This window comes from Pempheris klunzingeri, chromosome 12 (genome assembly GCF_042242105.1).
Source record: "Pempheris klunzingeri isolate RE-2024b chromosome 12, fPemKlu1.hap1, whole genome shotgun sequence".
Taxonomy (NCBI): domain Eukaryota; kingdom Metazoa; phylum Chordata; class Actinopteri; order Acropomatiformes; family Pempheridae; genus Pempheris; species Pempheris klunzingeri.
The window spans coordinates 6,817,719-6,830,153 of NC_092023.1; the positions used below are offsets into that span (position 1 = coordinate 6,817,719).

The 12,435-nt window shown below is 39.9% G+C and overlaps 1 protein-coding gene across 1 annotated transcript in view; it reads left to right on the forward strand.

Moving 5' to 3' along the window:
• Positions 1–12,435, forward strand: part of LOC139210929 (protocadherin-15-like) — a 132,253-nt gene that overhangs the window by 39,968 nt on the left and 79,850 nt on the right. The window contains exons 9-14 of the mRNA XM_070841140.1: positions 1,314–1,422; positions 1,583–1,695; positions 5,766–5,972; positions 6,189–6,209; positions 8,244–8,378; positions 12,050–12,199. Of these exons, the coding sequence (XP_070697241.1) occupies positions 1,314–1,422; positions 1,583–1,695; positions 5,766–5,972; positions 6,189–6,209; positions 8,244–8,378; positions 12,050–12,199 (735 nt within the window). The remainder of the gene's footprint in view (positions 1–1,313; positions 1,423–1,582; positions 1,696–5,765; positions 5,973–6,188; positions 6,210–8,243; positions 8,379–12,049; positions 12,200–12,435) is intronic.

Consider the following 12,435-nt stretch of genomic DNA (forward strand, 5'->3'; position numbering starts at 1 on the left):
ATATAATGTGGGCTGTGGAGTCCCCTGGATAATGACTGCTGGAGGAGGGTATTATAGCTAATCATCATTGTGCAGAGCCAGGGGGATTTGATTTAGCGCACCTCCAGACATTGTAAAAGCGAGAGGGCTGGTTAGGGAGGGGTGTAAGGATTACTCCAGAGCTGAGGGATATAAATATACCCCCTCGGGGAGGGATTCTTCCTGCCAGAGAGCTGTTAGCCATGTGCCATGTGTCTACACTAAGGAAGTTTAGCACAGGCCTCTTAGCATACATACAGTACTGTATCAGCCGTGTGGAGGCATTTTGCATGAGTAGAGGTATTCATAAATGTGATGTGCTAAACATATTCTCACTTAGCCATATGTTGGTGCAAAAGTGAAGAGGTGGTGCAGGATAATTAGTGCTGATGGTGTCTGAGTATGCACGAGCAGGAAAAGCAGCCTACAGCACCACAAACAGATTAGCCTTGATACGAAACTCTTTCAGGCATATTTGGAAGCATGCTGATGAGGAATTCATCTAATAGCACTGGCTTATTAACTAAATAATCTAATAATTGGCCAGTGTGCTATGGATTATGACTACGAAGGCACTGCCCTCCATCAGAAATTTGGTTCTTGAATTGGATATGAGAAATCTTTTTTTTATTTTCTTTTAATATTCAGTGGTGGCAGCCTTTTTAGATATGATGAGACTGCAATACAATGAGTAAAACACCCACTGCCTTATCCTGAGAATGAGGTTGATTGTAACTAAAAGCACAAGTGTGGGAAAAATACACGTGGTTGCAGCTTCTTAGCGTCTCTTAGCACAGCACAGCACAGCACAACACATCACAGCACAGCACAATATGCACGGGCTGAGGCAGAAACATTATTAAGAGGAATACAATATCAGCAGGTGGAGCTGGGGCGAGCTTAAAGCATGCCCAGTCACAGCAGCTCCTCTTGTGCCCTTTAAAAGCAGAAAACAGTTTAATGGGCCAGGAAAGGAGTCCAGGCATGCTTCTCTACTGAGAATACTGTTTTTAACTTGGAGGAGGACGACAAGAGAGGAGTTACAAGTTATATACAACAGCTCATATAAGATTATACAGCAGGCAAAATTTTACTATCCAGTGCAGAAAATCTGTTTTCCAGAGCAGATTATTTATTAGAATATTCTGTTTCATAAGACATTGTCATTCATGTCGCTGCATAATGATGAACTCAAAGTTATTTTTAGAGAAGGTATCTTTGCAACTACACAATCAACAAAAAATGAATGGCTTTGCCCCTGATTATCTTTCTGTGTTGTTGATTGACTCCCCCAGAGCAAACTGAACCCACTGAATGTGACGCCTGCTATCAAGGCAGTAGACATGGACAGAAACATACAGCCCCCATCGGACAGACCTGGTATTCTTTACTACATCCTGGTTGGTAGGTTCATCACGTATCTTCATTGATTTTACACATTTTATCTTCTTTGGCCCGGTCACTATGCTCTGACCTGACTTCTGAACGTTCATTCCGGTTTTCTGGATGGTACAATAAAGTGCACTGAATCCAAATCTGTGAATGTTCTTTCTCTTTATTACAGGTCATCCAGTCACATATTCAGAGTATTTCACCCTGAATAGAACCACTGCAGAGCTGCGTGTTCTGCAGCCTATCAGCAGGGACTTGTATCAAAGGTTCACCCTCATCATCAAGGTAAACAATAAAATTTAACTTGGCTTATTTGCTTCTTAACTGTTGCATTATGGGACTTATTGTTAGTTCTATTTTAAAACGTGTACAATATCACCGATACTGATGTCAAGTGTAATGTCAAGCCTCTTTATTGAAACTGTCACCCACCACACAACTGTTCAGTGAAATGTAATGTAAGGCCACACCATGAGCAGGCTAAATTAAATAGACCCATCTTGAATGGCAATAATCATGTCAATAATCAATAATAAAATGGTGCAAGGCTGGTTAAAAAAACAACAACAACAAAAAACATGCATGAAATAACAAAATCATTTACAGGATTTGTATGGACATGAAAAACCTGGAAAAGTCATGGAATTCGAACATTATGTTTTCCAGGCCAGGAATAGTTTTGGTAAACATGAATTCCCAAAAGGTTTTGGAAAAGTCATGGAAACAAGTGTCATAAATACGTCAATACAATTTGCAATGAGATCTCTGCAGGTGGATCACTGTCTACAAATGGACAACATGTGTCATAGTTAAGCAAAGTGTGTATTGTGTGGAAAAGTATTTGAAATGTGGGACAGTGGAGAGAAAACTCTGTAAAAGAATTGACCGTGGTTTTATCATGTGTCCAGTGAGTTTGAGAACTTTAACTACTTGATAAATACGTCTCGCTGTCTCGCACCCTTGCACACACTTTTTTTTTATTGTCTCGCTTTAGCTGGATGTTTGATGTTTGATCCACTTACAATACCCTGTAAAACAGCTTATCTACACCCCAGTGAAAATGTTATTGGTCAAACAATGTAGATATTATCATTACATATAAAGCTATTGTGTGTCATCTATCTGTACAGTGATGTGAACTGCCTTTAATAAGAAAAATTATGTCCAGAGACTCAAGTCGGAGAGTAACAGATGAATGAAGCCCAAAACCAATGACTATATAACTATCACATAAATATCAAAAAAATGTCTAATGTGAATAGATTAATACACAATGTGAGGTGGTCCAGTTTCCCCAAAACAATGGAGGTACACCACAGTACACCACACACAAGCTGTGAGTGTGCCGCTCTGCACAGATTTTGGCATTATAGTGTACTGCCTGATGTGAACTCTGCATTTCCTGAAAGTGATGGCACTTGATTATCTTTATCAGAGTTTAGCCCACATAAAATATTGGTTCTCCTGCTGTGGCCACATTTAATTACTTTAATTAAACACCTCAGTTCGGTGCTCATATTTTGAATGTGCTTGTGCCACATCAAGTTTAACTCATTTTAATAATTTAAGCATGCACCGTTACCTGCTCCACCTAGATAACCCCGGTCCTGAAGGCCATTAACCTTATCTTTAGCTGCGTTGGAGATGGGGGTGAAAAAGATGTTATGATTTATGGACTTAGGAGGAGGATATACTGCTGCACCCTCATGAATCCTAATTTAGAGCAGAGTCTGGGATTGCCTCAGTCCTCCTGGTGTAAAGCAGCAGAGCAGATGAACTTTCCGTCCACCCATCACTAACCTCTAGACATGTCTGAGCACTGCATAACCTGCTGTTTACGGGAATATCTGGAGAGCGAAGAGATGAGAGGAAGAGCTGATTTCCCCAACAAGAAGGAGGGGAGGGGGGACAGGTCATATAAGATACATTTTGCATGTCTTCGGGAGAATTGTGCACAGATAGACGAAGGGAGATATTTCAAAAGAGGAACAGGATAGGTCCAAGATAGATAGAAAGATTTGTGTGGAGGTGGATGGGGAGCCTTATCTACCTCAAAGACGTGGAGAGGGGGAGGAACCATTGCTTAAGGACTCAGAGGGGCAAGAAAGTGAGAATTAGACTTTGGTATCTTGAGAGTGCTGTGATGCAGCACATTATGTGGTGCACATAGCCAATGCTTTAGGAGATATAAAAAAGCCAATGGTGGAATATGGTGCAGCATCTCAAGCATGTTTTAGAAAAAAAGTCATGATTGATCTTGATGGTGCTGTATTCACCGAGCTGACTAGGATGAAATGAAGACAAATGATGAAGGCAGATGGAGATGGAGAGAAAATATCTGGTTAAATAGAGAAAAGAAGGCAAAGAGATACAGTATGAAACTTTAAGGATGATGGAGTCAGGACAAGAGAATCAAGACTGAGTGATAAACAGTGACTTTTGGTAGCGGTGAATCTCCTGCAGGCCTGTGTGTTGTAGCAGTGGAGCGCAGGTCATTTAGCACTGCCTCCCAGAAATAGGGACACCGCTAAAGAGCTAAATCACCAGGGAATGTTGTAATTCTACATCCCATCTTTTCTCCCTCTGAGAAAAAAGCGTGTGTGTGTGAACATTGAGGAAAAAGAAAGAACACACACACACAGGCATACACACTTCGTCTGTCAATGACAGCACTTTTCCTTCAGGTGTTTGTGTGAGCAGATTGGATCTTTGGGTCAGAGCAGTGTGGGTATTCTTTATTATCACTCAGATAAGGGAAAAAGACGTGAGGGAGAGATAGTCTGGTATGACATAATGATGGCAATAAAAACAGGTGTGAAACTCAATTGGATGTGCCAAAACTGCAAAGAGTGTGTAACGGGGGTCTGCATCATGGGATACACAAACAAGATGATAAACAAGAGTTTTTTGGCTCCTGTACTTTACCATTTAACTATTTTCTCCTGTTACAATCAGCACACTGCAACACAAGCCCAGTGAAATTGAGCTAATGTGCAGAATTTGTTCCAGGTCATGGCTTAAACTGATGTCGCCTCACTCCCCCTCTCCATCTGTATTTTCAAAGCCTTAATGTTTCTGAAGCATCCCAGTGTGGGAGCCAATAGTGACATATGTACTTAGGAGGGGAAATATTGCAGTGACAGCCTGACCAGACCACATTCATTTAGTTTGGTCTCATTGTGCTGGTGTCAGACACAACTTGGGTTAAAGTACAGCTTCTTTAGATTTTTATACAGTTTGAATAACACCCATTTTAATTTGTGGTAATGCATTGCGTTACTTATGCAGTCATGTCACCCACCAACTGTGCTGGAAAATGAAGGAGAAGCAATGTTTAAATTCTGGGGATTGTGTGATAGAGAACGGCGCGTGTTCCACTGTGTGTGACACAAATATGAACTGATTTTGAGTCATTTTCACCAATTTTACTCAAGCTTTTTGGGAGAGTTTACAGCTCTAGGGATTTATGTGTAACTTATGATGTAACATGTTTTATTGCTAGTTACACTGCATGTTCTAGTTCTTTGTTATATTTTATAGATTAAGAAAGTCTATTGATTTCATGTAGTTGGAATGGGATTTTTTGAGAACATTCCTGATTCAGCAGTTTTATTATTTATCACCATATTGTTGTCTTCAGCAGACCTCGAAGGTGACATTTAATTGGGTTTTGCTCTGTGGCTGGATGCTGCATGTCTGCTTTTGGAGAATGATATTTAACACGCCCAAGAGATGAAGAAGTGGCAATTGGGAATGCATTATTTCGGACTTTTCTACAGTTAATTTGAGTTTTCATGCAAAACAACCATGTACAGAAACACACACAATTTAGATCTGTAAAGTTTTCACAATCAGCAATGAAAACAGACCAAACATGAAACAAATGCTTGTAGCCTACACTCGTTTAATAGTTAATTGTTTAGTTCTGGCACTGACTTAGCCATTAATATTTCCGTTGAGCTTCCTCCCATCATTGGTCACTCATTTGACGGAGTAGCAAGAGCCACTAATTACTCTCTCTCCTATAAATGATGGTATTTGCGTTAAGTGCCCTGGTAATTACAAAGGCCTAATTCTAAGTGGACCCCTGATTAAATTTAATCAATGTAGCTTTTTGTAGTTGAAATGACACTCAGAGAAATTACGCCTTTCTGTCCCTGCGCCTGAATGAGATTTGGGACGGCATAACTCTTGAGGGTGTTACTCTCATCATCCAATTCATTATTAGTTCTTCTTAATAAATTTCCAGCAGATTGGTTTTCAGTTTATTATACGTTTTTAAAAGTTTGTTGATATTTGACACGCTGACTAAGACTTTCTTTCTCTCTTGTTGGTTTTTTCTTCTTCATTTTCAGGCTGAACAGGACAACGGTCACCCCCTCCCAGCCTATGCTGACCTCATTATTGAAATCCTGGATGAAAACAACCAGTCACCGTATTTCCAGTCCGACACCTACCAGGGCTATGTGAGTGAGTCCTCCCCAGTCGGTACGACCATCTCAGCCAGTGCCAACCTCACTGCCCCCCTGGGAATCATCGCTTTGGACAATGACATTGAGGAGGTAGGAAGAAAACGGCTTTATCAGCCTGTGCTCACCGTTGCCTTCACTTAACACACGTCCACCCATGCATGTGTGCACACAAACACAAAGAACCTGTAGTGCACTGAGTAAACATTGATTAAAGGTCCACATTTATTCATGTGTTTGTGTTGTGTCCTAACTGGAAGTAACCCATTCATGCATCATTTTCCCACTGTATTTTTGTCCCTGTTGTAGCTGGCCCCTGGTGATACACCTGTAGGTAAAGGGGGTGCTTTTGGTTCCAATGACGCACACACACACACACACACACACACACACACACACACACACACACACAGACACACAACTGTAGTATAGGGATGTTCCGATCAAGTTTCTTGTTCCTAATCTCTGATGTGAGTCCTTTTTAATATTAGATATCTTCTGTTACCAAAGTTAATCCAATATTTATATTTTCCTGCATAATACAGCTCATGCAGCACACTGTGCACTTTTGATAGCTAACAGTAGGCCTACGTCATCAGTCTATTCGTAAAGCCAATTCAGTTAAGAGCTTTGGATGTTTTAACAGTTCTGCACTAAACCTAACACAGCTTTAATTGGTTTCTTGCAATATTTTGTATGGCATTGTATTGTAGTATTGTAATAATTTGGGAAAGAGGTATGCCAGTGTGGAGCTGCTGAGGCAAGAAGGGAGGAAGAAGACAGAATCTCAAAAACTTCTCTTCATCTCTACTCGTAACAGAATGCTGAAGGTTAAACTTGTTTGTTTGGTGCACCTGAAAATACTCGCTTTGCCATTGTGGGAAAATGTCAGTTATCATTAGACCAAACTGATATATGTTTGCCTGCAAAGCTATGTGTTAGAAAGTGGTTCCAGCGCTTTGTAATATATTGAAATTGGGCAGCTTTGACAGTTGCCATTCACGGAGTGCCAATAAGTCGCAATAAACAAAGGATCAGAAGGCGATAAGCTTTTTATAGCCAATTAAAAGAAGTCATGATTCGCTTGATTCCTATTATGCAAACTGACTCGGGACATCCCCACTGTTAGTTCGTGTACCATTTTGTTAAAAGTAAAAACAAACTGAGAGCACTCATCACTGCTGGAGACATTCTATAATCAACTTTCCAACTCTATTTTGAAGAGAAAAACGAAACTGTGAGCTTTTTAGTGTGTTCACAACAGCAGAAATGGCGAATTAAATACTAAGCACATCTCTGGTGATGATGGGTGTGTGTAGGTTAATTTAGCTGATGCACTGACTTTTGTATCCTAATGGGAGTATCTGTGTGGAGTGTTTTGCTGTGCTGTGTTCTTTCTTTATATGCAGATGGATGTGTTTGCTGTGGTTTGCTTATATCCAAACTTATGCAGTTGTTCCCTTTGAATGCCAACTTTACTCGTTCAAAAGACCTTGTTTTATGAATTGATTCTTGTTTGATTAGTTGGATGATTGGAGCGCTTGGACATATGTGTGTTACACAATTAACAAATTGCGTGATTGTTTGGGTGCATGTTTGTGTGAGTTCACCCCCCACCGACATTGGAGAACGCTTTAAACACTTTATATTAATATTTATATTTATTTTACTTTATATTTAGATTTAGATTCAAATGGGTGAACACAGAGGTAGACACACAGCCAAAACAAATGGCTACTGTGTTTAGTTCATCTTTCAAAATATCCCTTTACCTAGTATTTGGACAGGATTAACAAATCAAAGTGGAGTGGAAACAGAGATAACAAAATCAATAAGCCACCCAGTCCTAATGTTTACCAAACTCTTAAGAGCACTCATTGATGGGCGTGAATCGAAGCCGACTCGCAGCAGTGGACCACATTATACTCCGGGTTGTTTTTTTTTTTTTGACACTGCTGAGCTACAGCAGAAATGACACATCTTTGGCAAATGGCTCTTTTTAAAATAATACTTTTCAGCTTATTGAGCATCTAGACAGCTGAAACAAAAGCTGTAAAACAGATATTTTTGATGTCTTAATACGGTCAATAATTGTTCCCCACAAAGGAACTAAGGCAATAAGTCATTTCCTCTGTTCCTTCTGTTATTGATACAATAATATGAAAAAGACATTAGTTTCTGGTTCCATCCTCAGCCCCCTCTCTACTGTTTTCTTAAGATGGATGAGAGACCGGCCAGGAGATTACTTTTTTAACTCTTTGGTTGTTCAAAATTTGCTGTACAGCTGCAGTCTTGGAAAAAACTGATGAGACACTCATGTCACCATGGTAACATGTTTCTATTTGTATGACTTTCTGTTGGAAGACGAAAGACCCCATGGTGAAGATTACCTTGGATGGCTACACCACGATCTTCAGCCTGACCCCAACTGGGATAATCCGCTACCTGACACTCATCAAACCTGTGGACCGGGAGAAGCAGATGGCATATACTTTCATGGTAGGCCTCAGACTCACGTTAGCTATTTGCAAGACAGCACTAAAGCCCTGTGGCCTACATCCCCTACTCTGTGTATATTAATAGAAGTCACAGGTCATGTCTATATAAGACGCACTTCTAGACATAAAGCTAACCTGACGCTTTTAGAGCAATGTGACCTTTATCATCGGTCAAATAACAGCGAAGTAACCTTAAAGTTTGTTCACTTTGCTAATCTAGATTCAGATGCACACAGAAGGAACATCGGATTTATAGTTTTGTACGTTCAGTTGAGAAAATAGAACCTTTATGCCATGTTAAAAGGGGGGGGAAACAAATAAGTTACATTGACCAAGCACGTATACAGCACAGCATTATGAGGACTTCTGGGCGGCATTATAAAGTGATGAATACAGCAGTGATTTTTTAAAATAATTATCTTAGCTAATTATATTAATTTTAGCCTGAACATTCTGAATATTATTGGAGGTATTGGCTATATGTGTCTAATTGCTAGCATGCTCACCCGTTTTTAGTGTACCTTGAAAACTTAGATTGTGTTAGTAGTTAGTAGATATCTATCTCCTTGTGTCCTCTGTATTTACAGATGGATGTTTTTGCTGTGCTACTTCTTATGTTGCTTATGTGTTGTCATAAGTTGTTTTTTATTTTATCGATTTAGTTGTGGTTCTTAAGTTGCAGTGCCTTCAGCTCTCTCAGCCACCACAGACTTCAATTACATGTATTACTGTTAAAGGCTACATAAAAAATAAAACTTGGTTACAAATCATTAAAACACTCACTCAAATGATTTTACAAAAAGTAAGCAATCAAGACAAAAGTTGTGATTGTGACGTTGTATTGGTTTGGTATTGCAAAATAATAACCTACTGTATATTTTACCAATTTTAAAGTTAGACATTTTTGGAAATATGCTGATTTGCTTCCTTGCTGATAGTTAGATGAAAAAAAATCACATGTCACCACTTGCATGTCAGTCATAAAATATGAAGCTACAGCAAGCAGCTGGTGGTAGCTTACTAAAAAATATGGGAGAGTTGAAAAATAGCTTGCCTGCCTTAGTTGAAAGGTAACAAAATCCACCTACCATGTTATATCTCGTGTGTTTAATCCATACAAAAACAGACGTAAGGATCTTCTCACCTAACTCTTGGAAAGAAGGCGAAGAAATGTTTTCCCTAAATGTCAAAGTGTTGTTTTCAAGAGATGTATACAGAGTGTATTTTGCTGTGACTCTAATCTTTTCATTTTAATGGTTCAGTCTCACTGAAGAGCACAACTACCTTCATGTTCCATTAGCATTCTGAAGTGTGTTCCTCATAATCTTTATGATGTTTTTTAATCCTCTTACTGTATGGTGACATTAGTCCATTTAAGTATCTGTTAAAGTGTCTGTTTTACTGCTGTTACACTGACGTCAACTGCCTTATTTAACAAATATGCTTTAACTGCTCAGAGCAATGGCAGCATCTTGGAAAACACATTACAGTAGCTCTTTCTATCCTGGTGGATTCTCCTGGATTAGACAGCATCCGCAAACCAACAGTGAGCTTTATGGGAACGGTTCCACGGAGAGTGTAGGAGTTTGTGAACAGGGATGACTTGGTTCCCTATAGACTTTGAGGTTTAATTCTGGGTTTGGTTGGGTACATAAAGGGTTGCTTTGGACATCAGCATCAGCAGTTTATGATAGTTTGATATGCTTACTGTGTGTGCATTGATATTTATTTTTAGCTGTGCATGCACAGTTTTTTCTGCTTCCATTAATGTCCATTATGGTTTTCTTTGTGGTTTGTGATATGAGGACCTCAAATGCTGGTTTTATTTCTTAAACAGAAGCGCTAAAAAAGCTTCTATGCTCAGGATCCATTCTGACTACACATTACAGTGAAAGCTGACAGTGAGCCTCCACTTTGCAGCGGCGACTGTTCAGTACAGTGTATTTTTAGATTTCCATGGCCCCCCTTAGATCTTCAGAACGGTTTCTGCATTCAAAAGCAGATGTAGGAGAGAAATTCATTTCCAGGATCATCAGCAGCATTGTCCTCCCCATCTCTGGAAAATCCTCGTCATCACTGTTCTCATCCAGAATAAAAGATGATGCTTATTTCCTGGTGAAGAGGCAGATGTATTTATAATGACCTAACCTTGCAACATACATTATTGTGTAAAAACTCCAATTGCCACCTGCTTATGTGTGGTCACAATGACCGTAGCATGAAAATTTGATACTGGCACATTCCTAGTCCACGCTTGGATCAGGGTTTGATCCACCTCTCACAGTAAGCGCATCAATCATATTTTTGTACATTGCTCTAGACAACCTGCTTTCACAATGCAGCCTGTGTAGGTGCAGTGTAACAAGCATTCATGGACATGAAAGTGATAGATTTTTGTGGACAAAATCTGCATTTCACAACCTGCCATTGTGTCTAAATATTACATAGTATTAGTTAAAGAAATCAGTATATGTATCCAGGGGTACATGGCACTTCTGTGTCATCAAGGACTGTTATCACTTTTATTTTATTTCATTTTATTTTTGATGCTTTTGATTGTTTCCAAAACTTTTGTGGCAATAAAGCCAGCTGGATTTAACTGTACTGAATTGGCTATATGGTGCTCAGCCCATAGGCTGCACATAAGTGTAGGTAAACACTCGGGCTCCTGAGGCAGGCTTTTGGGGGGCGTACATGGCGCACCCAGCTTTAGTTTTTGGGCGGGTCCGCATTGCACCAAGAGTAACAAATCACATCAACCCAGAGAGAAAAACATGTCTTTGCGTAAATGCTATAATTAAGTCAATTTTATAATTCATCTGTGTATCCTGGACTGGAAGAAGAGAGAGCACACAGATGCAATTTAGATAATTATGCTTTATTTCAGTTCTGACTCTAATTGCATGTGTGAGAGGAAGCAACAGCAGCAGACATTACATTGTTTACATCCGTCGACATGAGACGTGCTGTTGTGCCAAACGCGTGTAAGTGTGTAATGTCTATACATTCAGTTTTGATGACTCAGTAAGTCCAAATATTCTTTCCCTCCCAAAAAATGTCTGGCTTCTCTCTCCCAGTGCTGGCTGGAGATCAGAAACACTGTTTGATAGGAAAGAAAATAGCTGCTGTTGTATATGTTATCATGTGTTTCTGTATGACACTTTCACTGTGAATGTTAAGCTGCTATTAAAGGCATCGTCTTGTAAAGTGTACAGTGTAACCAGCAAGTGTCATTTCCATTTCAGCACGTGTTTCTTGTTGCTGTCACAGTTTGTGTTAAGATTTTCATTCTCCTACACTTAATTTGTTGTTTTGCTCAGTCCATTTTCTTTCTCCCTTGCCAAGTACTGGAGATCAGAGCTGCCAGAGTCAAATAAGCATGCAGTTTGCTCAGTTTGCAGACTGTCCTTTCGGCAAGTTTTCTACCAAGCTCTATCTTCTGATCTGAAAGGCTTTTCTCACATTAAGGGAATAAAAAATGAACATATACAAAGGCAAAGTGTAAGGGACTTCATTGTGTTGGTAGAAATATGTTGAAGCTTGACATGTTGTCTTATCAGAGAAAAACAATCCCGAAAGCATAAACCTGAATAAATAAAATAAATAATCCGTGATTTATTTCGACAAGTAGATTAAAGCTGCAATACTTATTTCTCTTTCTTGTGTTTACAGATGGTGGCATCTGATGGCGTCCAGCAGAGTAGTCCAGTTACTGTCAACATCCTGGTCATTGATGCCAATGACAATACGCCCACGTTTGCAGAGGTCTCCTACAGCGTTGACGTCTTCACCGACATGCTGCCAGGAGAGACGGTCCTGCAGGTAATCAATCCAGCAATCATTCTCTCGCCTTTCTCCCTTTCTCTTTGGTCTCTTGCTCTGGCACTCTGCTTTACGCCTCCGTCTCTGTCCCCTTCACACAGAATCTCCCTCACACACGTTCTTTCATGCTCAAAGCAAATAACCACAACAATCCAGTGCATTGTGTTGACAGGCAAACCCCTGGAACAGTTCCCTTCGTCTCATCTGCAGTCATGACAGACAAGTCGGAGAGAATG